The 27,175-nt window shown below is 38.2% G+C and overlaps 1 protein-coding gene across 2 annotated transcripts in view; it reads left to right on the forward strand.

Moving 5' to 3' along the window:
- The window catches only part of GAK (cyclin G associated kinase), a 70,319-nt gene that overhangs the window by 37,207 nt on the left and 5,937 nt on the right, over positions 1-27,175 (forward strand). Inside the window, exons 14-27 of one of the 2 annotated variants that reach the window (XM_068666126.1) lie at positions 799-921; positions 1,771-1,904; positions 3,714-3,908; positions 5,024-5,141; positions 9,026-9,105; positions 9,405-9,598; positions 11,495-11,653; positions 12,522-12,986; positions 14,883-15,053; positions 19,022-19,150; positions 19,518-19,619; positions 23,338-23,550; positions 24,683-24,831; positions 25,955-26,131. In XM_068666126.1, the coding sequence (XP_068522227.1) occupies positions 799-921; positions 1,771-1,904; positions 3,714-3,908; positions 5,024-5,141; positions 9,026-9,105; positions 9,405-9,598; positions 11,495-11,653; positions 12,522-12,986; positions 14,883-15,053; positions 19,022-19,150; positions 19,518-19,619; positions 23,338-23,550; positions 24,683-24,831; positions 25,955-26,131 (2,409 nt within the window). Of the gene's footprint in view, positions 1-798; positions 922-1,770; positions 1,905-3,713; positions 3,909-5,023; positions 5,142-9,025; positions 9,106-9,404; positions 9,599-11,494; positions 11,654-12,518; positions 12,987-14,882; positions 15,054-19,021; positions 19,151-19,517; positions 19,620-23,337; positions 23,551-24,682; positions 24,832-25,954; positions 26,132-27,175 lie in introns of both variants that reach the window. The other variant, XM_068666125.1, reaches the window with a different exon arrangement.

Genomic DNA, 27,175 nt, shown 5'->3' on the forward strand with positions numbered 1-27,175 from the left:
AGCAAAGTGAGGTTTTCTGAAACTGCCAAATTTTTAGCTTTTCACTGTACTCTAGTATTTTAATTTATAGATGACATCATATGTCAGATTATCTCTTGTAGTCTTTTTTCCTGAGCTTGGCATCTCATTGAGAACTTCTTGTGATAGTTCAGGTAATTAATCTGAGTAACCTTTGAGCTCTTCTGTTTGAGAAGACGTGTGGCTGATAGTAAACTCGGTCTTTCACCTTCATTTTCAGTCCTGTCTAAAAAGAAAAAGGTTGCTTTGCAAGTTGTTCGCTTCGTCCTGATAGAGCCTTTGCTCTCTGAGTTGCAGGTTCTCACGGATCAGGCTTCTCATGTACTGCGTTCTTATCAGGCAGATGGCTGTAAGAGTACAGAGGCTGAGCAGTGAAGCAATTATTTGGCAGTCTTTTGTAAAACTAATTGCAGAAGGAGTATTACTGAACTGTTGAGGCTCTTTGAGTAAAGGACACAAGTAAAAACATACTGAATCTAACATTTTCCTTAAAAACGTGAACTACTCAGGTTGAAAGCTTTTACAACCTGAAATTTTCTCAGAGGAAAAAAATCTTATGTTGTTGATCCTTCAGACTGGAACAGACCAGAGGGCTGCTGTGTTTGATCCTATAACATGATGCTTGTAGTGTGCAATACTATTTCTGGGAGGGGCACTTCGCTTAATTTCTGCACAGAGATGGCATTCAAGTGCAAAATTTCGTTTTATACACATAGTTTATTCTGTGCAAATATGTGACTGTCATGTTGTTTGTCACTTTGGCTGGATCTCTCATTTCAGGTTTCTGAATGTGGCTGGCCAGCAAGGCGAGCACCAAATCTTCAGAATCTCTACAGTATATGCAAGAACATGCATTTATGGCTGAAACAAGATCAGAAAAACGTTTGCATTGTGCACTGCCTTGTAAGTAATTGGTTTGTCTCAAGTGTTTTGCTCAATCCAGCTTTAGGTAGTGATTAAGGATGCTAGTATCACACAGTTCATGAATATTCCTGGTTTTCCTCACTGTAGGGCCTGGAGGGAATTCCATCCTGCTATGTATTAATAAATTATTTCCATAAATTTTCTTTTTAGGCAGTTAGTGGGATGATGTAGCTCTTCCTTGCTGTTCTGGTTTCAGCTGGGATAGAGTTAATTTCCTTCCTGGTAGCAGTTATGGTGCTGTGTTTTGGATTTAGGATGAGAATAAAGTTGATAATGCACCAATGTTTTAATTGTTGCAGAGCAGTGCTTACACTAAGTCAAGGACGTTTCAGCTTCTTGCTCTGTCTTGCCAGTGGGCAAGCTGGGGGTGCAGCTGGGAGGGGACAGACCCAGGACAGCTGACCCAAACTGGCCAAAGGGATGTGCCATGCCACCTGACGTCATGCTGGACAATATATAGGGGTGGCTGGCTGGGGTGGGGGGTACTGGCTGCTGGGGGATCGACTGAACAATGGCCTACAGGTGGTGAGCAATTGCGCTTCGCTTTTGCACAAATTATTATTAGTAGTATTATTATCGTTATTTTCCTTTCTTTTCTGTCCTAAGAAACTGTTTCTATCTCAGCCCACTGGCTTCTTTTTCTTTTGATTCTCTTCCATATCCCAGAAGGGGAGGAGGGAGGGGGAGCGAATGGCTGTGGGGTGCTTATCTGCCGGCCGGGTTAAACCGCAACGCTTGCATGTAATATAGTAGTCATTATATAGGAGGGATAAGGCAAAGTAGCCTTGGGGAGCAAAAAATGTTTTCTGATTTACAATTTTCTTGTAGGATGGAAGAGCCGCATCTGCTGTTGTAGTTTGTTCTTTTCTGTGTTTTTGTCGTCTCTTCACGACTGCTGAAGCTGCAGTTTATATGTTTAGTATGAAAAGATGTCCTCCTGGTATTTGGCCTTCTCATAAAAGGTATGCTATCGGTCTGTTTGTAGGGTACTATTGAAGCAAGTATTTGTGCAATTGTGAATATGCTACTGTTTTTACAGGGTCCTTTTTAGGATAAATTATTTCGACAGTGTCTGTGTTAAAACAACAAAATACTTGGAAAAACAAATGTATTGTAAGTAGATAAAGTAGTTCTGTGAGTAGTTTGAGACCTTAATTACTCACGGTGTTATCACAACTGAATCAAATATAATACGTATGTAGTGAAGCAGTGTTAGGAGTGAAAACAAGGGTATGCAGTGCTTTCGAATGCTGTCTTTAGTATAAAATCCTCTTCCACATGTAGATGACGTTATATTCCATGTGCACCAGCTTACTACATGGTAAGTTATAGTGTGTCAGACCACAGCAAATTCTGTTGGAAAGAGTAATAATTTCTTGTTCAGATAAAAATGCCTTCTGTTTTTTAAAGGAGTGCATGCAGATGACTGGAATATTTGTCAGAATATATGAAACTAGGTATTGGAATTAATTTGATAGATCTTTGTGGTGGTTTTACCGTGCTGGGCAGCTAAACCCCACAACCGCTCTCTCACTCCCCCTCTTTTAGATGAGGAGGCGGAGAAGTAAAGCAAAGAACAACTCACGGGTTGAGATAAGGATAATTTAATTGAAGGGAAATAATAATAATAATTAAATAAAGATTATTATGAACTAAACAATTTAACTAAAGGGAAATAAAAAGGGAAAGGGGAAAAGGGAGGGGGAAAGGGAAAAATAAAAAGAAGGGAGGAAAACAAACAAAATAAATGAAGGCTATATGGAAGTGCAGAGGAAAGAAATTACTCTCTACTTCCCACAAATGAATGATGATTGACCACATCCTTGAAGCAGGGCCTCAATGCACGTAGCCGGTGTTCTAGCCGGTGTTCGCGAGGAGGACTGACATTTTTTCAACGAGAGCCCACCCCTCCCCTCTTCTTGTTTCCACCTTTTATTGCTGAGTGTGAGCCCATACAGCAGCACTGTATGGGCTGCTGCCGGGAAAGTTAACGTTCCAGCTAGACCCAGTACAATCTTGTAACAATTAAGTCTCCAGAGCAAGTGACTGTGGTATTAAATGTTTTTCCTACAAAAAAAAAAAAAAAAGATTAAATTTAGAAAGGTGAGAAGTAAAGACTAGTGAAGAGTAACTGACAAATTATGAAGTTGTACAAATTTATTCTGGGTATATTTAATGGGTCCTGTACAGGGTAGGTCATAAAAGAGGATAAACATAAAGGTAGCATGATGTGTAAAGTGCTGTTAGGAAGCTTTGAGTTACTAGCTTCAGAACTGCTGTAACTTTAGTCCATTTTGTGTAAAATATCAGTGAACAGTTCTCTTAGTGGGGTGTTGTAGCTGAGGCCTTTGGGAAGAGCGGCTAGCTTGTTTTACAAGTGAATAAATGTAAAGCTATAGACCTGAGGCAGAGGCTAGCATTGTCTGTAAGGTGAAACAAAGGCACAGGTGATTTCATATGTGGTGCTGTATTCAATTGTCTGAACAGCATATTTTTCTGCTGTGGTGGAGCTATTAGATTTTCCTGCAGAAATTGTGTTGCTGTCCTTAGAAAGACCAGTTAAGTATCATAAGTATTTCCTCACGTTTCTATTTTGTTCTCCTTTTGTCAAATTCTATCAAATTGAAAAATCTGTTTCCAGGAAGTGCTGTTACATGTTTCCAGTTCTATTACCACGAGTTATTGCTGGGTGGCTGGGTATTAACAAAAGTAACTTGTGTGCCTCTGTTTTTATGATTTCGTTCTCTGATCTAACCTTTTGTTTTTAACAGATATATTGAATACATGTGTGACATGATGGCTGAAGAACCAATTATTCCTCACAGCAAGCCAATCCTTATTAAATCAATCATCATGACTCCAGTTCCTCTTTTCAGTAAGCAGCGTAACGGCTGCAGGCCTTTTTGTGAAGTATATGTTGGGGATGAAAGAGTAGCTACTACCTCCCAGGAATATGACAAAATGAAGTAAGTATAGGTTATGAAAACTGCACATTAAGTTTTCCTTTAACTTAAATAAGAAGTCTTTACTATGAGGAGAAAATATGATTTTTGGGCTGGTTGAGCAGAGAGCAGCTTAAATACATGGAAAAGCTCCTCTATCCCATTTTAGTTGATCCTGAAAGGTAAATCACGGGGAAGAGACAAAGCGGTTAAAAAAGAGTTTGAAGATGTCTGCACAGAAAGTGTGGATCACAGTGGAGTGGCATATTACACTGTGGGCTTTGGGAAACAAAGTTGAACAAGACCTTCTCTATACCACATGGAATAGCATGAAACTAGGAAGACTGATCTTTGCTGCACATGTAGTTGGGGTGGTGTACCAACACCACTAAGACTGAACTTTGTGATGCAGTTGTGCAGTAAGCATCCACCAGCTGCCATAGCTGTAAGGAAAGCACTTAATTCTGGTATATCCAGGGTAACTCTGGTGCCTGCTGATGTAATGCAATGTTGCAGCTATAAATCATACTAGCAATTCTATCTGGCAGTCAGTCACAAGTGGAGGTAAGGTAAGAATGCCCAAGTCCTTCCAGCTTTCTTAAAAACCCAAGCCCAGTAAAAATTTGTTATGAACTTGGAGAGGGAGCAACAGAAACAGCTACGGAGCGTTAAAATATCTTCCTTTTTTTTGGACTACTGTATCTCAGTGGGGATCCTAACTTATTGGTTACCAGTATTGTGTAACAGTATAGCTACAGTTTCTTTTCACCTTTCTTTGGAATAGCTTTCATAATTCCCAGTCTGTTGGCCACTGTTCTAATTGTGCTCTTGCATTTTTACAGCAGTTCCTAAGAAGCATATTCCTCATATATTTGATTTGAGAGTTATGAGTCTAAATGCATCTGTAGCTCTGTTTTGGGCAACTGCTGCTTGTCAACTACTTGCTTTTGACAAAGCAAGTGACAAGAGCAATTTTTAAGTTTTAATCACTTAGAGTGCATTCCTTCATTCATAGTTAAGAATTTACGGTGGAATTTCATGGGTTGATATGGAAGGGCTTGGGGAAAGAAAACTAAGCATAAAGAAATAATCCAGCTTCAGAAAAATATAGTGCAAATGTGGATATGCTTTTTCTTCAGGGAATTCAAAATTGAAGATGGGAAAGCTGTAATTCCACTAGGTATAACAGTTCAAGGAGATGTTCTCATTGTGATCTATCATGCCCGCTCAACACTGGGAGGCCGACTGCAAGCTAAGGTAATAATAAATTTAACAACCTGCATGAATGGCTTGCTTCTAGGTGTAGTTTCTGTTGTAATTGTATTTGGAATCTCATTAAGTACATGAGTTTATTTAGTGTTCTGTGTTCAAATAAATGTTTGTGTTCATGCACTTGGGAATCCAGTTCCTTCAGGCCTGGTAAGTGTCCATTTTCTGCATGGAGATGCTTTGGTAAGCATTTCTGGAAATTACTCCTATAGTGATAGTAACTAGCTAAAGGCTCTCCACACAAATATAACTTTTCAATTTATTTGGTCTCATCCATTAAGTTGCACAATAGGCCAAAACTTCTTAGTTCAGTATAAGTAAACCAAAATGAACAGAAAAATGCCACTCGGTGCAAAAGTGGTATTCCAGGGACTGACTGCACTAAACAGTCTCAAATAAAATAATAAAAAAAATGCATGTGGTGTTGTACCTTGTTTCTAAGCAAGTTTGAGTGTTGTAGCTAATTTTATGACTGGTCTTTTTTTTTTTTCTCCTAGAGAGAATGCACATTTCATTTTTAATAATAAAAAAAAAAAAAGCAAACTGTCATGTACTAGAATCACAAGTTTGCCAAGTCTGTCTCCAAATACCTATAAATTAATTTTGGGTCCCCCTCTTGTGTTGTGACCAAATTAAACCCAGAGGTCTATGTAAATAAACCTGGAGGTCTATGTAAAAGATGGCATGACACAGAGCAAAGTTTAGATAACTTACAGTATTGTGAAAATTGATCCAGAGGTTCTTCAGACAGTACTGCAGATTCCAGACATTTGCAGCAAAAATACATGCTCATACATTTCTGCTATTACTGAAGTAGATGTTCTCCCTACATTTTTTACTGTGCATAGAACGTTGAGTATGAAATTGTATGTTGCAGAGATCCAAGACTGAGAAATATTTGGCCAAAGGTAATGTGTTCTCCTTGTGCAATCTCAGTGTCAGTTTCACTGATTGTAAGGTTAATGCCTGGTTTCTCTGGTATTTAACCATTAACCAAGAGAGATTAGAATTTTCTCGTCTGTCTGGTGTAACACATGGTATATCAACAGTGTAATGATACTGGTTTGGTGCTTTAATGGAACAATATTCATTGTCTTCTTAGTTCTACACGCTGTAAAATGCTCCCTGAAGCTCTCTGCAGAACTCTACTAAGATCAGCCATTGCATTTCAATTTTGCTGTTGAGTGCTTAGAGCTGTGTGTTGTGAATGTCTTCCACTTGTTTACAGTTGATTTGAGAGAGGATTTAGTTTATCTTCTAGGAAATGTCTTGCATAACGAGGGATTAAAACTTATCTGATAGTGTTTCAGGTTTTCATACGTAGTTCAGGATAGGGCTGGATGGATGAGAGAAACTGTCTCTTAATTCCTTTCTGGTGTGTGTCACTAAGCTGCCTTGACCAAAAGTTCATAACAATCAGTGGTGGGCAGAACTTTTGAAGTGAAATTTAACATGGGGAGTGAGATATCTGCTCAGGTAAGTGTCAAGTGGTCCACCTACTGGGAGGAACTTTTGCATCGTTATGTCATCATGGTTCTCATCTGTCAGGATTTGTAACTTCATGCCTGTGACACTAGCAAAGTGTAAATAAAGTTTTGGCTGTAAGAGGTGTTAGAAGGGGAATCTTGAAATCAGATGCACATAACAATGGGAAAATGTGGAAGATGCTGGAAAACATGGATACCGAGTGTGAGTATAAAAAGGGAATTTCAGGCAAAGCTGATTTTTATATCTTTTTGTAATCCACAAAGCGTTTAGCAGAAGGAATTTTACAAGATAACTCAAGCACATCAGAGTTGTACATGTATTAAGATGTATTTAAAGAGGTTGTGCACTAGAACTGGGTTATACAAAGCTTACAGACTTCGCAATGCAGCATTCAGACACATTGGCCAGAAAAGAAAGACCAAGGAGGGCTTACTGTGATGGATGAAAAGGGAGAGCTGGTAACCACGGACGTGGAGAAGGCTGAGGTATTTGGGAAATTTTCCCTCAGTCTTCACTGACTTCAGGCTTCCCATGTCTCTTGATTCCCTGAACCTGTAGATAGAGGCTGGGGGAGCAAAGTCCCTCCCCCTGTAAGCGAAGAGCAGGTTGGAGACCCCCTGATGAAACTGGGCAGGTACCGGTCTGTGGGGCCCAGTGCCATGCATCCCAGGGGCCTGAGGGAACTAGCTGATGGAGCTGCCAAGCCTCTCTCCATTGTATTTGGGAAGTCCTGGCAGTCAGGTGAAGTCCCTGGTGACTGGAAAAAGGGAAACGCCGCTCCCATTTTTAACAAGAGCAGAAAGGAGCACTTGGGGGAACTACAGACCTGTGAGCCTGGCAAGACAGTGACTTCTGTGCCTGGTAAGATCATGGAACAGATCCTCCTGGAAGCAATGTCAAGGCATGTGCAGGGCAAGGAGGTGATCCAAGACAGCCAGCACGGCTTCACCAAGGAAAAATCATGCCTTTGAGAAAAACTCACTGAGAGCAGACCTGTGGAGAAGGACTTTGAGGGTTCTGGTGGGTGAAAAGCTCACCATGAGCCAGCAGTGTGCACTTGCAGCCCAGAAGGCCAACTGCATCCTCGGCTGCATCATCGGAGGAATGGACAGGAGGCTGACAAGGGAGGTGATTGTACTCCTCTGCTCTGCCCTCATGAGGCCCCACCTGGAGTGCTGCATCCAGGTCTGAGACCTCCAGCACAAGAAGGACATGGACCTGTTAGAGTGGGTCTAGAGGAGGGCCACAAGGATGATCAGAGGGCTGAAGCACCTCTCCTTTGAAGATGGATCTGAGGGAGTTAGGGCAGTTCAGGCTGGAGAAGAAAAGGCTCTGGGAGACCTCCTTGTGGCCTTTCAGTACTTAAAGGGGTTTTACAAAAAAGAGGGAGAGCAACTTTTTACTTGGACAGATAGTCACAGGACCAGGCAGAACTAAACTAAAGGAGGGTATATTTAGATTAAGTCTTAGGAAAGTAATTCTTTATTCTGAGAGTGGTGAGGCCCTGGCACAGGCTGCCCAGAGAAGCTGTGGATGCCCCATCCCTGGAGGTGCTCAAGGCCAGGCTGGATAAGGCCCTGGGCAGCCTGATCCAGTTGGTGGCATCCCCACCCACAGCATAGGGGTTGCAACAGCATGATCTCTAATGTCCCTTCCAACCTGAGCCATTCTATGATTATAAGAAAAGCTGTCAGAATTGTCTTATTAGACTGTGTTTGTATCACTTGCTTTATAAGGAAAGGCATGAATATTCTACATGTGCTGTAATTAAAGCCAGGGAGCAAATACAGTGTGGGTTTATCAGTTTGCTGTATTTTGTATTTGTATTTGGAGCTATATGGATCTTTTATGGTAGCATTTTCTTGATTCTTGTTTGCTGATCAAGCAGGGGGAAGTATCTTTTCTGTAAGTGGAAGAAACAGTGGGGGTAAGTTGAATGGTTGTAATACGTTTGGAAAAACAGCCTTCAATATGTTACTTTTACAGCTGTACTGAATGGACTCCTATGATGGGTTCCTATTTCTATATTAGTGTATTGCATGATGAGTTTTTTTCTGAATATGTTATGCTGAAAAGTGTAACAAAGGTCACAACATTTAAGCCTTTACAACAGGGTCTGGAAATATTTGACAGACTTCAATAATCTGAGGCTAGTACTGAGAGTAGTATCTGGTCCAAGGGCTTTTGCTTTTTTCTGTTAATGAATGCTATATCTGTCTACATTCTGTCATAGTCTACATTTAAAACATTCTAGGTAAAGTATGCAAGGTGGAAAAATGAACGCTTCAATACTGAAAATACTTTGCTTTATATTAAAGGCAGAACACGACACATACTTCTTATGCATATTTATGCAGTTTCCCTGTGTTTCTTGTTTCCAACAGATGGCTTCTATGAAGATGTTTCAGATTCAGTTCCACACAGGTTTTGTGCCCCGAAATGCCACCACAGTGAAATTTGCTAAGTATGTTGACACTTTTTTTTGTAGGGAATTTGAAGGAATTTTCTTTCAAACTGTTTAACTTGCCAAACTAACAGCTGAGGAAAGGCTTTCTTCAATAATTTTTCAATAAATTGAATAAATGCAACAAATATTTTCCTTACCTAAGTACTACTTGTTGAAGATCTATGAAAAATGTAAACAAGTACAGCATACTTTAAGCCTTATACATACTTTAGTGCCTTGAAGTTCTGTCATGAGCTACTATAATTTAATCCAGTTAGCACATAGTCTTAAGAATTTACTTGCATACACTTTTGCAGGTATGATCTGGATGCCTGCGACATTCAAGAGAAGTATCCTGATTTATTTCAAGTCAATCTGGAAGTGGAGGTGGAGCCCAGAGACAGACCTAGCTGTGAGCAGCCACCATGGGATAATATGAATATAAAGGGACTGAATCCCAAGATTCTTTTCTCTACCCGAGAGGAACAACAAGAGATTTTGTCAAAATTCGGTAATGAACCTCTTGAACTAGAGAACCTGATGAAGTTTCTAATAACCTAGCAGTTGAGGATGTATTCTGATTAGTTTCTGATATTCCTTTTAGTGAAGAAAAAATTTATTATTTTTTTTATAAATATAATTTCAAAAAATTTGCCTTGCATAAAGGAGTATAAATTATCCTCCAATTATATAAGGATTATAATTATCCTTATCTGACATCCACTGCTGTTACACTTGCTTGTTTTAAAGTTATGAATATGCTATTTGCAGGGATTTTAGCAAATGGAATGTTGACAGTCAGGATTTGTAGACAAAATGTCTTGAAAGAACTATCTTTGACTAAATTGGCATCATTATAATTTAATTATTTCAGTCTTTCTGGTAAATAGTCCTACCTAAAAATGTTATCAATGTTTTCATCGTATATATAACCAATTAATTTAGTAACTGATGTTCAATTTGTCAGTAGTTCCTCATGTCATCCATCAGATATTTAACTATTTAAATATTGCATGTGTGCTTCATCTGTAAATGTCTGTATTAATTCCATTCAATGTTGTTCAGTATCTTCTTCTGGAATCAGTAATTACAGTTTTGACACTTTCATTAAGGCTTCCAAGCCTTGACCACGCCTCCCCTATAAAAAGCTTGTGATTTTGGTACACCATACATGAGATCTTACTCTCTAATTTTAATACTGTATGTTCTAATTCCATGTCTCTTGATAGATATTAGTTGCTGCTGTCCTATTTCCTGCAGAATACATTCTGCTCATACCACAATTTAGGTCATTTTTTGTTTAACTTAAGACTTTTACTATCAATATCAACTATGATTAAACACTGCTCTCAGCTCACTCAAGATGTTTTGTTAATGAGAATGAGAATTACTTTTGACCTTTTGATTTATAAACTTGCATTTCAAGTCACTTTCTTATTCATAGAAGGTTTCAAATACCATTGAATTTTTTTTTAATACTTGCAAGAAGAGTGTTTGCGTTCTTCTGTATTATGAACTTTCTTTATAAAGCTTGCCCTATTAAGATTGAATTTACGATATTACATTAAGCATGATGTTTCATGTATGTTTTCTGAAACATACAGAAACTATTTTTTCAACATCTGTTACAACTGAGTTTGTGGGAGGAAGGGAAAAAGTGCTCTACCAGACTTGATGTTTGGATTTAGACAAACAGCTTTCTCCCAAGCATTCATCCCATTCTTTTCAAGCAGTGGATGAACACTCATTGACATAGGGAATTCTTGGCTTGTCTTGAGGAAATCCTTTTTTTTTTTTTTTTTTGGGGGAGGGGGAGGGGGGGGGGGGGGAGATGGTATTACTGTAGGTAATTCAGTCCAAATCAGTTTTTTAGTACAAGAGTCATTTAAAGTCTGATCTCAGTCAAATAAGCATTATAAGGAGAAGTTGATAGCAACACAGTGCATTACTTAACATCTTTGAGATGCTTGTTAACAATTCCATATTACTCTCTAGCATTATACTCTTTTTTTCTATATCTGCACTTGATCTTTTTTGATATTCTGTTCCTTATATAAGCTATTGCAGATGCTGTTCATAGCTCCTGCCTGTTTTAGGGGATAGGTGGTACAAGTGAGCTGTTGAGCACAAGTATTTTTAAAAAATGTAAATAGGATACTTGAGTGTTTTGCTGTGAGTCTGATACATTAACGATGCAGTTTAAAATAGGGTCTTACGAGCCTTTGCAGTTGAATCAGGCTTAGTAATGACAGCTTCAAACCTGGGAGGTTTTGCCTTTGTGGAATAATACTTCAGGACAGTTGTCTTACTGTAGCAGTCAAGTACCAGCTGCTGTGACCAGGATTGAGTTTTAGAAGCTTCTCTCTAAGGGTTCTGGCTTATAAATTATAAATCTATCTTCTTTTAGGGAAACCAGAGCTGCCTAGACAGCCAGGTTCAACTGCACAATATGAAGCGGAAGCATCCCAACTGGAGCAGTCTTCAGAAAGCGCCCTAACTGAGACAGAATCCTCACATAGTAGTGGTACTGATGCAAATAATTTCTTTCATTCTCTGGATTGGAAAGGTATTTTTTCTCTGAAGTAACTATTTCTGTTTTCTTGTATACTTTTCAATGAGCACTATAGTTGTTTCTTATACCCCCCTTATTCAGTGAAATTCACTATGTTGCCAGGCCATGAGCAAAGGCTATTTAAAGAGTGAACTCTGCATGTTAACATGTTAGAAAGTGTTAATTCAACTTCATTTGGTTAAATACTAATGTTTGTTTTTTTTTTTTTATTGCTCATAACTTACAATGAAAAGTGTAGTTCAGCATTTAACAATTTTAAACTTAAACACCTTCAAGGGAGTAGTTATATTCTGACAACCCCGCTTAAGCCTGGCTGAGGAACAGAAGAAACATAGACCAACCAGTGGGGTCCAGATCAACATGTATGGACTGAGAAAATGTAACTTTATAGTGCATGTATAAGTCCTATTTCTGAGCTCCGCTCTGTTGGCAAACATAGCAGTAACTGATTATGCTGCCATTGAATGTTGTTGTAGAGTGGAGCAACAGTTACTGAATAATTTTCTAAGACATAAGTGGTATGATGTCCTGAGTTGAGATGGTCTACGTCAGTGCCATTTTGAAAGCATGTGTAGTACCTTCTCTTTTAGAGTAGCAAGTATGGTAGAGTTGTTTGTCATTTTTGTGAGCATGCATTATAGTTGTCTTGTTCTAATGCTTTGTAGCTGGAGAACTCCTCTGTTAATTGTCTAATTTGAACTAGTAGAATGTGAGGTGCCCCTTTGCCTGCCCTGTTCAAGGAGGTGATACCCAACAGTTTGTTAGGGATTGCAGAAACCACATGAAATCAATAAGCCTGACATTTTTGTTTGGCAGAATTCTGTTAATCTTTTGCTGTTATCTCTTGTTTCTTTTTAAGAAGGAAAATGTCCAGAAAGTGGACCAGACGATAATTCATCCAAAAATGATAATGTTCAACTGTCTGATGAGAGAGAAGAGAGTGATCCTTCAGATGAAGAATTCCCCGCATTTCCAAGTGAAGAAAAGGTGGTAATTGTTGATGAGAGAGATTCTGGTACTCAGGAAGGAGAGTTGTCTTTTGAAGTCAATTTTGAAGCTTCATCTGCCTCATCACAAAAACCTCTCACTGAAGAGAATGTAGATTTACTGGGATTGAACTCTGATATTTCACAAGAACAGCAACAACCTATCTCAGAAACAAGCACTTCAACAAGTAATGCGGATTTGTTGAACGATCTGTTTGTGGGTAGCGCATCACAGATTGCAGAAGAGCCCACTGGAGATCTTCTTGGACAAGGAACATCTTTCTTTTACAGCAAGCAGTCTCAGTGTTCAGATGCTGCTCAGGAGATGACTTCAGCATCAGGTGTGTAAAGTTAATCTCAGTACTCTTCAACTGGCAGCAGGTAATAACTGTTGCCTCTGTTGTGGTTGGAACATAGCTAACATGTTTGATATGTACACTGAAGACATGTTGGTCTATGGCAAGAATCTGAATAGAAAGGTATTTTTAATGCATGAAACAGACAAATTGATGCACACTACCCATGCCTTTTATGTTATCAATATCCTTTTAGCTCCAAACCATGTAAACAGTAAAGTATCAGGTTTTGAGTTAAAAGCAAATTCACCATTTTTAAAGAATCCATAACTTTCCAATGCAGGTGTTATGGATCTAGAAAAGGATCTAGATCATGTATGTAAATCACTGCTCTTGCTCAGGCTGAGAATTGTAGTAAGTGCATACATTCACTTTATGTAGAGCAATTACACTAGATGTAGTGTATAGCTGTGCTGTGTAGGTCAAAAGGCCGTGGTTATTTTTTGAGTGCTAATCAGATAAGACTGATAGGCAACTGGAAATCCTGTAGATTACTGTTGAAAACAGTGTGATAATGCTGCTGCTAAAAGCTGTTGCTGCTTTTACTGATGATGATGGCAAGTTTTATGTCTGGAAGGAGCATGTTAACTCTATCTAGTTTGCATTTAAAACAATGTTTTAATGTAGAGATCTTTCCAGTGCATTGTTATCACTTCAACATGTGACTAAATTTTGATAATAGTAATGCTTGGTCTGAATGTGCAGTAAGAGTTTTAGGAATATTAGTCAATCAGGGTAACTATTACAAGCTTTAGTTTATTTGCGCAAAGGTAAAATGTGATTTTAGGGCTTTTAGGTGACTTCAAAAATTTCTTCTGAAGTAATTCACTCTTGAACTGTGTTACTATGGTAAATGACAAATCACTTAATTCACCAGTTTAAACATAGGCAGAAACCTTCGAAAGAAGCTTTTTTATATCATCTTCAAAAATGTGAGCAGTGGTAATTTATATATATCATTCTACGTTTGAATAGTATTACAGAAGTGAGCAGATGAAGCCACTTGAGTTTCCCCCTGCACATCAAACTTGTAGCTGAGGTTTTGTGCATGTGCTGTGCTGCAATAAGGTAGTTTCTACACGAGAACTCAACATTTGCTTTTTGAACTGTTGCCGAGACCTGAGAAATGTGATCGGCACCTCAGGATGCATTAGGGCACCATGGGAAGATTATTTCTTTTCAGCTTCTGAGTGAATCTGGCAGGAGTCCCTGGGCTCCAAAGGATTTTGACCCTAGAGGGCAGCAGTAACAGGAAGATCTCAAGCCATGATTCACGCAACTGTCACGTGTTATCCCATGCTGTATATAAATACTCTTCCAATTAGTTTTTGCCTCACTGTGATCACTAAGGACCTGTTGAAAGTCTTGCTTCCTTTTGGCTTTTATTCTTGAGCTGACGCACTTTCTACCCTGGAGTCAACAATGCCTTCAAGTCAAAGCAGTAGTATGAATGCTTTTCTTGATTTTTTTCAGTAGTTTAATAGTCTAGTTTTTGTTTAAATTCTTTAGAGGCCTGGCATTATAGATCACTTTTTAACAAATGTAATTTTTTTTGGTTTATATGCAACTGATTGCAACTCAAAATTAAGGTATGTCTTGCATGGAGGAAAGTAACATTATGATTGAATATATGCAGCTTTGTTAAGGATTTGTGTTTGAGGACATAGCTGTTTTAACTGCGTATGGCTGAGAAACTTTCTATACCAACATGAAAGTACCAGTGTCTAAAGGCAAAGACAGAATGGTGACTATTTGCTACAAAAATTCAGAGCTGCTTCATTTGCCAACATAAACTCTGCTTTTGTCCTTGTCCCTGGAGTAATAAAGTTTTGTACTTTTTTCTAAAACTTGTCATAATTTTATTTTCTGTTTCTTTTTTAGCTGATCCTTTTGGCCTGTTCACAATGTCATCAAGTTTTGAGAATCTGTCCCTACCTAGTGCAGACCTCTTTCGAGAAACGCTTAATTCAAATTCAACATCTACTCCTAATACGTTTCTTTCTAACAGTAATACATTTCTGCTTTCTTCCAGTTCAGATCTCTTGAATTTTGGTAAGTGCACTTCTGGTGTTGTTTCTCAACAGTTTCTGCTGCTTTGTGTATTTTTTCTTTTGCCTTAGCTGGGGTGGATTAGTGTCTTAATAGGTCCACTTGTTGTGACTGTTTTAATTAGCTCCCTGTTCCGGGGACACAGATACGCATGTACCATCAAGTTGCAAGGATTTCCTATATAATGTGATTCTAATATTTATTTCCAGCATTGCTAACCTTTCAAGAGCTGAATTTTCTTCCAAGAGCTCTTAAAAATGATGATACACAAACACTTGCAAACATTCTGTCTAGATGACAATACTATTTTGAGTGTATTCATTTATTAGTTTTTCTGAAAACCTGTGAAAAGGAGTGAGTGGTTCAAGGAAATTAAAGTACAGCAAGATCTTAAAATGCAATCAGAGGCTAGCTTGGACCTTCTTGACCTGATAATATACTTACGGAATACATTATGTAATACTCTAATCCTATTTGCTTCATTTGATTTCTGAGTGTTCTTGGTGAACCTTTTCCTCGTGTGTTTATTCTAAAATCTATTTACTATTAAACAAAGTTTTGTAATATGTTGGGTCTTCCCTTGTCTCCATCTTCAGCATGTTACGTCTTAAGTGTTACTAAATGGATCTTCTAAGCAACACGCTTTTACAAAACCAAAGTGGCAGAGCCAAATGTGTTGCTTTTTAAATTTGATTTTCAGAGAAAAGGGGCATGTACGTGGTCTTGCTGTTTGTGGTGTTAGCCAATAGTTAAATTCACAAAAGTCAAATTTGTAGAGCTAAATTTTTATCCATCACTATTAAAAGCAAGAGCGTGGGAACATCATGCAAACCGAAAGATTACAGACCTGGACAGGTATTCTTGGAAGGATGGCAGCATTTGTGAAGGGGGTGTACATGGTTAGAATTCGATATTGAAACTTAGTATTTCAAATAACAGAAAACTTGACCCCTGTATGTCTACCAATGGTTGTACTTTGAAAACATCTTACTGTCCGTTCTCAGAGGGCAGTGACTTCTAAAATTTCTTCACTGTTTAGGATTTATTTCCCTTCATTTACAAGAAAGTGCCCTGAGACTGTGAGTCAACCTTGGCTGATTACCAGATACCCAGAATGGTGCTTTTGCTCCCTCTTCTCAGGGGGACAGTAGGAGAAAAGATGAAAAATCTCATGGGTTGAAGTATAAAGACAAAGGTCATGTAGCAATTACTGTCATAGGCAAAACAGTAACTTGGGAATGATTAATGTATTGTTAATTAAAAAAAAAAAGTAGGATAGTGAGAAATATTGAAAGAAACGTTCCCACCACCCTACTTCCCTTGATGTCATTCCTTCATTCTCAACTCTTGAGCATCCTTCTCCCCACTCTGGCACATGGGGATGGGGAATAGGGACTGTGGTCTGTTCCCTCTATTGCTCCTTCTTCCTCAGAAGAGCTGTTCACCCACATGGGGTCCTTCCTATGGGATACAGGCCTTTATGAACTGCTCCAACATAGGTCCTTCTCTTGTGCTGCAGTTCTTTACAAGTTTCTCAATTTGTGCCCACTGCCTCCTGTCCTTCCAGTGGACAGTGCTGAGAAGAGTCTGGGTCTGTCATCATTATTTCATCCTTTAAGTGTATACACTTACACACTTCAAGAAGGTCCTTCATCCCTAATCCTTTTCTCCTAGTTAAGCAATACCAGCACACTCATCCTTTTACTCATGTGACAGGTGCTCCAATCCCTACATGACAGAACCCTTTTTTGTACGAAATTGAAGTTGAAAAAAAATACACAAATGAAAATTTCAGCTCTTTAAATGTTTACTTGCAACCTCAAGGAGACCATCAGTATGTTCAGCTATCTGTAACATTTAAGCAAGTGTGGAAGAAAAAGATATTTTCATATATCTGACTTCTGTGCTTAGTGTTTGTGCTTTGTCTTTTGACTATGGTGACAATGTACCCAGGTAAATGCAGTAGCCTGTCTACTATTTTGATGTATTTTCTAGAGGTTTCTGTCAATATATGCTAAATATACTTCAAATGTACCCATTTTCTATTCAGACTACAGTTATGCATTTCCCAATATTTATCGGTTTCTGAAACTGTTGCTATGCAAGATATAAAAACTGTGGAAGTGGAGAAACTGGGTTAACATTTCATGTTTCTTTAAGTTTACCTTTTAAGTGACAGCTCTTCTGTGTGTTTAGCTGAAATAAATTACGTATTAGAGGCTTTAGCATTCCATCCAGTCACAAGTATCAATTTTAACCAGAAGATGAGGAATATTAGTAGTTCTAATGCTTTTAATATGAAGGAGTGCATATGACTGAGAAGACATGCTAACTAGCAATTGGAGAATTGCAGGGGAGAGCATTCTCAAAAATGACAGATTTGGAAAAATTGTGTGGAGAGCGCAGAAGAAAGTGCAAACATCAGGTCATTAAAGTGAGGAACAATTTAAAACTCATTAAAAATAAATTGGTAATGTCAGTGCTCATTTAAAATAAGCTGCAGTGACAAGATACGGTGAATCTATTTTTGGAGAAGTAGCGAGTGTCAAATCAAATTCTGAAGCAATGGATAGGCGTTCCTTTGGTAGTAAACAATTACTAACCTCTATAGATGTGAGGAGGAATGCTCTTCAGTGAACATTAATTCAAGAACTAAAATTTTAGGCTTATTTCTCAACGGTGCTTGAAATTTACTGGAGTTTTAAAATATAAACTTAATTTATAGAAAATATACTTTTTAAACAATGTGTGGTCTGTTAAGGCATTCTGGCCCATAATATAAAAATATATAGATCAGTTCTACTAAAACTGTTTTGGAAGGAAATCTAATTTTCTGTGAAAACTTTCAGTTGCTTGAGAGAGAAGGTAGGACACAGGATTAGCATTTACTTAAGAACAGATCACCTGCTCTTAAGTCTTGAGTGGCCACACTTACAAAATTTTCTGTAGATGAAAGAGTGTGTATTCTTCCTCACTAAATAAATGTTCAGTGAGCGCTTCTGAGAACAGAATTGGTTTGTTTGGGTGTGGAAGCAGGTCATCTTTGATGGAAGTCTGGGCAGGAATGTATTTCCCCATGTGAGGATGGACTGATCTGATCAAAAAATAGCAGGAGGCATGAAATGTGATCAAAAGAAAGTTGAGTGACCAGTGCAGTTGTCTTCTGAGGAGGAGCTGTTTTCTGTGGTGATTGTGCTCTCAGTTGGGCTCGAAATGAGCTTGGAAAACTTACATCATATTAAACCAGCCTTTTGGTTCACAAGAAATTCTGTTGTTCTCTGTGATTAAAGGATTTCTTCTACAGATGAGAAGTTACATAAAGAAAGCTTAATGTGTAGTTATTTCTTTCATTGTGGTTTTATCACAGGAAAATTTATTTCAATAAGTGGTTGTAAACTGTCTCATCTCCATGTGGAAAACATAAAACTGCAGAGATCATAAGCCAATTTTTTTTCTAACTTAAATATTAATACTAATTATTAATTTCAGGCCCAATTAACATTTTTGGAATGGCATATAGTATGTAAAATTTCTGAACTGATGAATAGGCACTTAGGTACTTCTGTAACCAGTAGCATTGCTATATAGCAGATAGCTGGGATTCTGAGCACCGAGAGGCAAATACACTACTGCTTTCTGGTTACCTGCTGCATTGGCAGGAACAGGAGCATGCTCTGAAGCCATCCATTAGGTATTTCTTCAGCCTATGAGACCTAAGCTGTTAAGGTCATAGTGTTACCTTTGGACTAAATTCTCTGAAGTATGTGGATGTTTGAAATACAAATGAAAGAATTTGGTGTGAAAACCCTTCTGAGTCCCATTTAAGAGCACATTACTACTATGGAGATACCTAAGCAACCCATGTAGCAGGCCAGCTGACAATGTGGTAAAGCTGTAGCAGTACTGGCAAAAGACTTGTTATTGTGGTAGTTTTCTTAAAAGAATAATCATGGATTTTTTTTCTTTTGTAGGGAAATTAGAGACAAGTAAAATGTCATCTTCTACAAGCTACCCGGATCTTTTAGGTGGATGGGATTTTGGGGTAGATTGTTCCAGATCTGTCTTTACACCATCAGCACAAACGAAGTCTGCTGTTGAAGGTATGATGAAAAAAGTCTCCCATTAGAGGGGATAAGAAATACTCTGGACCTGGTCAGTTCAGTCACCTGAAACTGCTGAACATGTCTGCCTGCCTTTTGCTTTGTTGCTTAAAGGACTCTATGCTCTTGTGCTTAAAGGGCCTCTTTAAGGCACTAGAGTAGTTTTTCAGAATAAGTTCAATGTATAGGAACTAAATAGTGTCAGTTGCCTATAGTAATGGTGATTCTTGTTCTGGTAAAAGATGTCATCTAGCAGAATACTAGGGAGGCTTACCTGGAAATTACATTTCTATTAATTTTCTCAGCTTCTAAATAAACCAAGTACATGATGTGTTTTCATATTAAACAAGTCCAGTTCTTACCACAGGAAGTCAGTCCGGTGTGTCTTCAGGTCCAGCCTTAAACCAGTCTAAGTCTCAGAACGTGGACCCTTTTGCTGATCTTGCCAATCTTGGATCTGGTCTTCCAGGTAAGGCCTTGTCTGAACTTAATGCTTCTCTGGTTTCTGATTTGCTTATTGTTCCAATAAGTGTGAATGATAGCTTATGTAAAGCTTTCTTTAAAATGGTAACAACCAGCTTCAGGCAGTTCCTGTGGGCAGATGTGTAACAAGAAGCAATCGTACCTTTATAGAGATTGTGTGAAATATGCACAATTATGTTTAAGAAGGTAACTTCAGCTGTGATTTAGAAATGTTTTACACACTTCATTCTTGAGACTTCTAGTTGAGAAGTTAAGAGAAACTATTTGTCTCTGCTCCAGTAACTGATCATAGGGTTTCTAATATATTTTTGCTTGATACGGTACTGTGAAAGATATAAAATAGGAAGCCAAATTAAATTCTTGATTAGGCCCAAAATAAAGGGTAAAAAAGAACTGTCAGTTCAGTACTTTTCTTAGAAATAAGTAGGTTTGTATAGTTGTGCTACTCAAATTTGTCATGTCTGGGTCTGATTTGTGCTTGCTGTAAATACTCCTACACCAATTCCATCAGTATTATAAAGATTTGCCAACTTGCAGTTATGTGAACAAGATGGCTATGTAAGATGGGACACAACCCAGAGTAACAATTGTCCCAAGATTTTACATTCACCCAAACTCAGGTGTTTTCACAAACAGCAGAAAAAATAAGGGCAGGGTAAAGAGCTTTCTTTTCAGTACCACACTGCCATAGCTAATGGCCAATTGGCTGCTGTTAAATGTGACTAGCTGCCAAGAGTCTAAGAAGAGCAATTTGGAACAGCCTATAGCTATTGAGTTGCAGAAAAATATGCTTTTACCTTAGCTTGAAGCTGACAGAAGCTTCTGTTGCCTTGGCAGTTAGTGTTATATATTGAATTGAATAACCTCTTGGTGAAATTACTTTATTTAAATGCAAGGTAATATACAAAGCTGGCTTCTCTGCTGCCTTGCAAAATTCTAGTATTGAAGTGGTGCCAATAAAGCTGCTCTGCAGGAAACAATTTACAGAATTATCCTAGTTCAATAGTTCAGGTAAATATGGACTTTTCAACACTATAGGCAGGGTGAGTAAACTCATTTCATGTTAGACTTGGAGACGCAGGTATGATTGTACACTGAATGAGTAGAGGGAATTATAGTGATTTTAGGATTCAGATCAACTCATTTTAGGGCGATGAATCTGGTGAAGGGTCTAGACAACAAGTCTGGGGAGCAGTTGAGGGAATTGGGACTGTTTGGCCTTGAGAAAGAATGCTTGGGGAAGACCTCATCATTCTTTGACTACCTCAAAGAAGGTTGTAGTTGGGGGAAGGGGGAGGCCACTCTCTTCTCCCAAGCAGCAAGTGACAGGATAAGACAAAATGGCCTCAACCTGTGCCAGAGGTTTGCACTGGATATTAAGAAAAAAATTCTTCACTCAAAGGGTTGTGAAGCATTCGAACAACCTGCCCAGGAAGGCAGTTGAATCACCATCCCTGGAGGTATTTAAGAGATGTGTTGATGTGGTGCTTAGGGACATGGTTTAGTGGTAGACCTGACAGTGCTAGGTGAACATTTGGACTATACTTTCCAACTTAACTGGAAGTTTAATCGTGGAATCATTTAATTTTCATTAGAAAAAAGGACTGCATAAGGAGGTGGCCAGGTGTAACTGGGCTAGTTAGCCTCAGGCTTGAAATGAATCTTCAGGGAAGTGTAAGAACTGCAGTTTAGACTTAGTGCTGTCTTTCTGTAGGAGTTTTTGGACTTAACACTTCTAGAATGATGACTTGTATGTTATGAGAGTGAACACTCCTTAATTGGGAATATTATATCACAGTAAGGAAACAATAGCTAAAGCTAGTAATAGTATGCAGATAATAGTAAGATACCAACAGTGACCTGTGATAGTTGGTTTAGTCACACTTTCTAGTAATGATCTTCTTCAAGAGAGTAGGAATGTGCTGTTGAAAAGTTGGTGCTGATAGTGAGGCATTGGCTTGCCCTATAAGGAAAAATTGGTAGGCCATAACTGAAACAATATAGAATTATGTGAAAGAGAGTAGTACAATAAGATTATTTCTTACTCTACAAGGTAATGTACCTAGGTAGCAGGGATTTTTCAGTAAATTTCACAAGTTAAAGATTGGGACAACTCAAAGCACTTCTTGCAGAGGGAGTTCTCTCAGGTGATGTATTACAATACTAGGTTTTACCAGGTGAGGTATTGAGACGTATAGCAAGCTATCTTGCACATGGCGTTAGGGATTCATTCTTTGTGTAAGCTGTTAGTATGCACAGCAGCTACTAAAATGTTACCAGAAGAACAGAAATGTAAGGAACTAGTTTTGAAAGAGAAAACTGAGTTTATATTGCTGAGCCTAGCCAGGCAAGCTTTGTGTTTTTTTTCCTGAGTTTTTAGGACAAATAAAGGAATAGAAAGATAGAAACAAGATCAGGTAAGTCTAAACTGGCCTGAAATGTTTAAACTGAAAGTTAATTTCTAATGATCAGCAGCTGGGTAAGAAAATAAGTGGAGTTATAAATATTAATTCACCTTTCTTCAACTAGACAGGGTTATAAGTTTGTCATTCAAAACCAAGTAATAAAAGAAGTCTTTCCATATTTGACGTGTCAGTATTTCATTCATATTAAACTTCAGACTTCCTGTCTGACTTCAGTTGTGTAACCATCCATATAGTGACGCTAGTGTTGAATTTTTGTCATTTTTAGGGAATTGTTCCAAGATGAAGAGGTCTCATTCTGCTTTAGGTTGCCATAAGTGTGGTGTGACACGTTTCCCTTACAGAGAATATAGATGCATCTAAATTCAGCCATCATGCTATTTTTTCTTCTTATTGATATATGCCGAGACATCTTATGCTGTAACTTCTCAGGGGAACTGAGTTCTAGAAATGTCTCCAAGGTCAGACAAGGGCGGTCTAATGGTGGGTTGGCTTAGAATAAAATTCAAGTTTATTCTCATTAGTGAGACAAAAAGCTGAATAATGAATTTAAAAGGTTGGAGCTTTATTGTGCTTAATTTGTTTGTAGTGAGTATTGTAGAGTGGAAAAAAAGTCCTGGATCCTCTTTCCTGGATTGTAGCTGGTGAGGCTGCTAAGCAGCTGTATCTACACCAGCTAAGTGAAGGGAAATGGGATCTAAATAATCAAGACAATGTTGTACTGTTAAAACAAGCCTATGGATTGTGCTATGAAGTTTTCAGGAGATATTGTAATGACCAGTATTTTTTTCCTGTGCTGCATAACATATGCTGATTACTATAGCGTTATCTTCTGAGTTTTCTTAAATAATAGTCCATGAAATCACTAAAGAGGAAACTTAGAAAGCATTCATTTGAAAGTATTCTCAATATATCACGTTTTCTTGATCATAATTAGCTTTTAATGTCCTCTGATACCCATTAATAGATGTTGAAATGTAGTAAATTGGTAGGCATAACTGCTGTCACTGAACTATTTTTTGGCAAATACACGTGCCTGTCTGATCAGATGAGTGAATGCTTCTGATAAAAATTGACAGCTGAGAACTTAGGTAAGGCTGGAAGAGTTTTTGTCATGGCCGTGGCTACTGCTATGCAAGTTGTTAACGAGCCCAGTGTTTTTTTATGCATTCTCTTGTATAGTGATATCACTGTAAACTGTGTAGTTAAATGTTAAGGTCAAAGTTGCTTACTTGCAAGTGACGTATTGAGCTGAACAACTAATGCGTTATTTATTGTTAGGCTCCTCCATGAGTGGATTCTCTGGTAGCGGGTTTGGTCAGAAGGCTGCTACATCTCAGAAGTCAGGAAATCAGTGGCAGAAATCCACAAAACCACAAAGTACTTTGTGGCACTCCCAGACTAAACCCAGCACTACAGCTAAACCCAATTATAGCGGGAACTTTGGTGTTATTGGCGGACGAGAAGAAAGAGGAGTCAGAACCCCAAGCTTTGGTAAGTTTTCTGAGGGCATTACTTATAATGGCCTGTGTGAACTTAGGTGTGCTGTTAGCCTCAAACTCTTTTACCTTTCGTCTTTTTATTTGTTTACATTTAGGTCATATCTAGTATAAAGTAGAAGAGAGTTTGGCAAATCTAGTGTCCTGCTGTTGTAAGGCTACACTAGAATATCACAGACAACCTGACCACGGCCCATTTGCATGTTTGGGTATAAAGTCTCAGGGCTATAGTCTCTCATCCAAACGGGTACTGGCTTTCTATCATTGAATTCAAAAGGTAAATTTGCATGAATGCAGGGAAGAGAGGTAGGTTAATAACATTACTCAACAGGGAAAAGGATGCAGCCCTTTCCCTAGCTAAAGAGTAGTAGCTAGTCTTAAGGAAAATTGATGAACTTAAACGTATTACAAATCACTGTTTCAAAGAGCAGAGTAGGGGTAAGGAGCAGACAAATTCATTCTTGGAACCAGTTCCTTATGATGGACGTGTCATCTGTCTGTGTTAGCCTTTTGGAAGAGGGGAAGGGGAAGGAAAATCCTGATTTATAGGTACAGGATAATGCCTCCCTTTCAATGGTAGTGAACAAGTACTTCATTTAACTTGAAATGGTGTGAATTGGACTAGATGACATCCAGTGGTCTCATCCAACTTAAGTTGTTCTGCAGTTCTTAAAAATTTGTGGGTTTCAAAGCAGTTCTGTAACTGTTCTTGTTGATATTTTTTTCCTTTGTTATTGTGCATAAATTTCAACATACTTAAATGTACAGTACATTTCTGACTAGACCATTAAATATTCAGTCATTTGAAAAGCTGTTGTACAGCAGTTAGAATTACTCTATAGTGGAAAAATGAAACAATTTCCAAAATCATGAATAGCTAGATGTGTACTTCCTCATATCTACTCCTCTTTAGGAAAAAAAAGAGGACATCATGAGTATGTGTGAGGTTCTATTCTTCTGGACTGAAAACTTGCCAATGACCCATTTTGTTTGTCTTTTTGTTAGTCTTGTGGAGTCTATCTAGCTGCTGAAGAGTAAAGTCATGCAGGTGTAGCTAAGTGCATGCAGTACATTTCTCCAGTTAATGTGTTCTCCCATATAACTTTAATGTTTTTTTCCTTTCATAGGTCAGAAGCCAAAAGTTTCAGCAAATGACTTTGAGGATCTCTTATCTAATCAAGGGTTTTCGGCTAAATCTGATAAAAAAGGACCAAAAACTATTGCTGAGATGAGAAAGCAAGAAATGTCTAAAGATATGGACCCCTTGAAACTGAAGGTTGGTTTGACAGATTTTGATTCAAATGCAAATCTGAGTGTGTGCTTTGAACTACCAATAACAAAGCAAAATCATACGATAAAAAACTGATAAAGCAGATAAATGAAGTTTTATTTGTATTTAAATTAAAATGACTATCATACTACCGTGAAGTTAATTAGCACGAACAAGAGTTAGCTAGTAATGAAGCAGCAGGGACAAGAACACAAAGTGTGTGGAAGGAATGCAAGTTCCTATTTCTATTAGCTGAGTGTGGAAAATTTAAGAATGTACCTTGCTAAAATAGACTTTCTGAAGCCAAAATTGTTCTTAATTTGTAGAGTTCCAAAATGTCTCCTTAGTAAAGATGGATTAAGCTGATAGTGCAACTATCCTTAAAGAACAGGCAAGTGAGAATAGATGTCTTCAGGGTGACCACTTGCATTTGCAAGTTAGCTGGTGCTGTTGCTGTCCTAAGAAATTATGAAAAGAAGTAGTTCTAGAGATGGGCTGTACAACTAGGAGTCTTATCTGATCAGCTGTTCAGATTTTCTTGGTGTATTGATGATAAAATATTAATACATTTATATATTTTAATATTACTGTTACAAAGTCAATTAAATGAACAGTTATTCTAAGTAAGTTTCATGGAGATACCTGAAAGAATGCTTTGTTTTTTTGCAAATTGCTTAAGCAAACTATTAGCATACGAGATCTGAAACTTCTGTATATAACTCAGGTGAGAATGTTAGTAAAGAAATTCATGTTGTACCCTGAGAAGGAGTTAACGTAATTGTAACAGATGTTTTTAAGTACTATTTTCTATTCTCTTGTCATGAATTGTACAGGGTTTTGTAATATGTAACTAACTCATCAATGTCTTTTCCAATGACAGAATTTCTGTACTAAATCAATAACAATGAGCTATTGTCTAGGGACAGATGCAAAATACAGCTTTTGATTGATAACGGTATTGGATGCAAGAAAGAAGAATGTAGTGTAAGACAACTGAACCTGGGAGATCAATACAGCAAGACAATTGTACTTGGGTCCCAATCTTGTACAGAAAGAGTGAGAGTTCAGACTGTGTACAGAGAATGCTTGCACTATTGCATTCAGTTTTTATGCATTCTGTTTTTCCCAGATTCTTGAATGGATTGAAGGAAAAGAGAGAAATATCAGAGCATTAATATCAACTCTTCATACAGTGCTTTGGGAAGGGGAAAATAAGTGGAAACCTGTTAGCATAGCAGATCTAGTAACACCCGAACAAGTGAAGAAGTACTACAGGAAAGCAGTGCTGGTAGTTCATCCAGATAAGGTGAGTGTATTCCTCTAATCTTCTCTCCTTCAGACAGAAGTAATAGAAACTGGTTTTACTGTACTGGGCACGTCTCTGAGAGATGATACGGTGTTGGCTCTTAATCAGGATCCTAGGTACTCTTTACTTCTCTTCCATTGTCTTCTGAATTTGATGTCTTACTACATCCAGGTACTGCAGGATTTTTCTTGTCACTCTGACATAGCACAGAACTCAGCAAATCAATGTTATCAAATAAGATCCCCTGAATGTCACTAATGACTAAATTTTTTGTTATGCTGGATTCTGATTGCATAGTGGCATAATCAGTGCTAACTGGTGGACCCTGCTTTGTTTCTACCAGCTGAGTCTTTAGGACTTTCAGGGCTATTCACCAGTATATGACAACTAAGACTGCCACAGCAAAACTGGCAGGGAAGAACCTGTTGAACCTCCTTTACAAGAGATTACTCAGCTGTTGAAAAAAATGCAATGAACACAGCATTCCACTGGTTTTTAAATATCCTATGCGTTCTCTTGCTGTTTCTGTTAGTCTCCAAGTATATGAAGGTAGCATCTTTTTCTGAGTCGGTGCTCTAGGCTGTGTTTTAGGTATAAAGATAAGCATTGAATATACCTAGTTTAAATTTTAAGCTTATTTTTGCTGGCAGTTCAGTGAGCAGTTGTTCAAGTCCTTTGTTTTGTTGCAGCCATAACAGAGAAATAAGACATCATTTTTTTTTCTCCCCCCTGTTCTTTCCTGTTCCTGGCAGTGTGGTTTACTTCAACTTTGTATTAGTTTATTGGTGTTTTCTGTGAGCCACTTAACTGCTCGATGTCAGAATACAAGCTTTTTTGAATCATTTTCCTCTTCAGCTTTAATTTCTCTTCTACAACCCTGAGTTAAAGCAGTACACAAGTCCTTGAAGTGCTACATCTGGCAAAAGCCAAGCAGTAGAAAGGGAGTGGCATTGGCAGGTGCCTTTGAAGCTTCCCTTTCCTTTTAGAAAGAGCCTGTTACAATGGCCATCCCATAATGTGGGACTGGGTCCTTACTAACCATGG

This window comes from Anas acuta, chromosome Z (genome assembly GCF_963932015.1).
Source record: "Anas acuta chromosome Z, bAnaAcu1.1, whole genome shotgun sequence".
In the NCBI taxonomy this organism is placed as follows: Eukaryota; Metazoa; Chordata; class Aves; order Anseriformes; family Anatidae; genus Anas; species Anas acuta.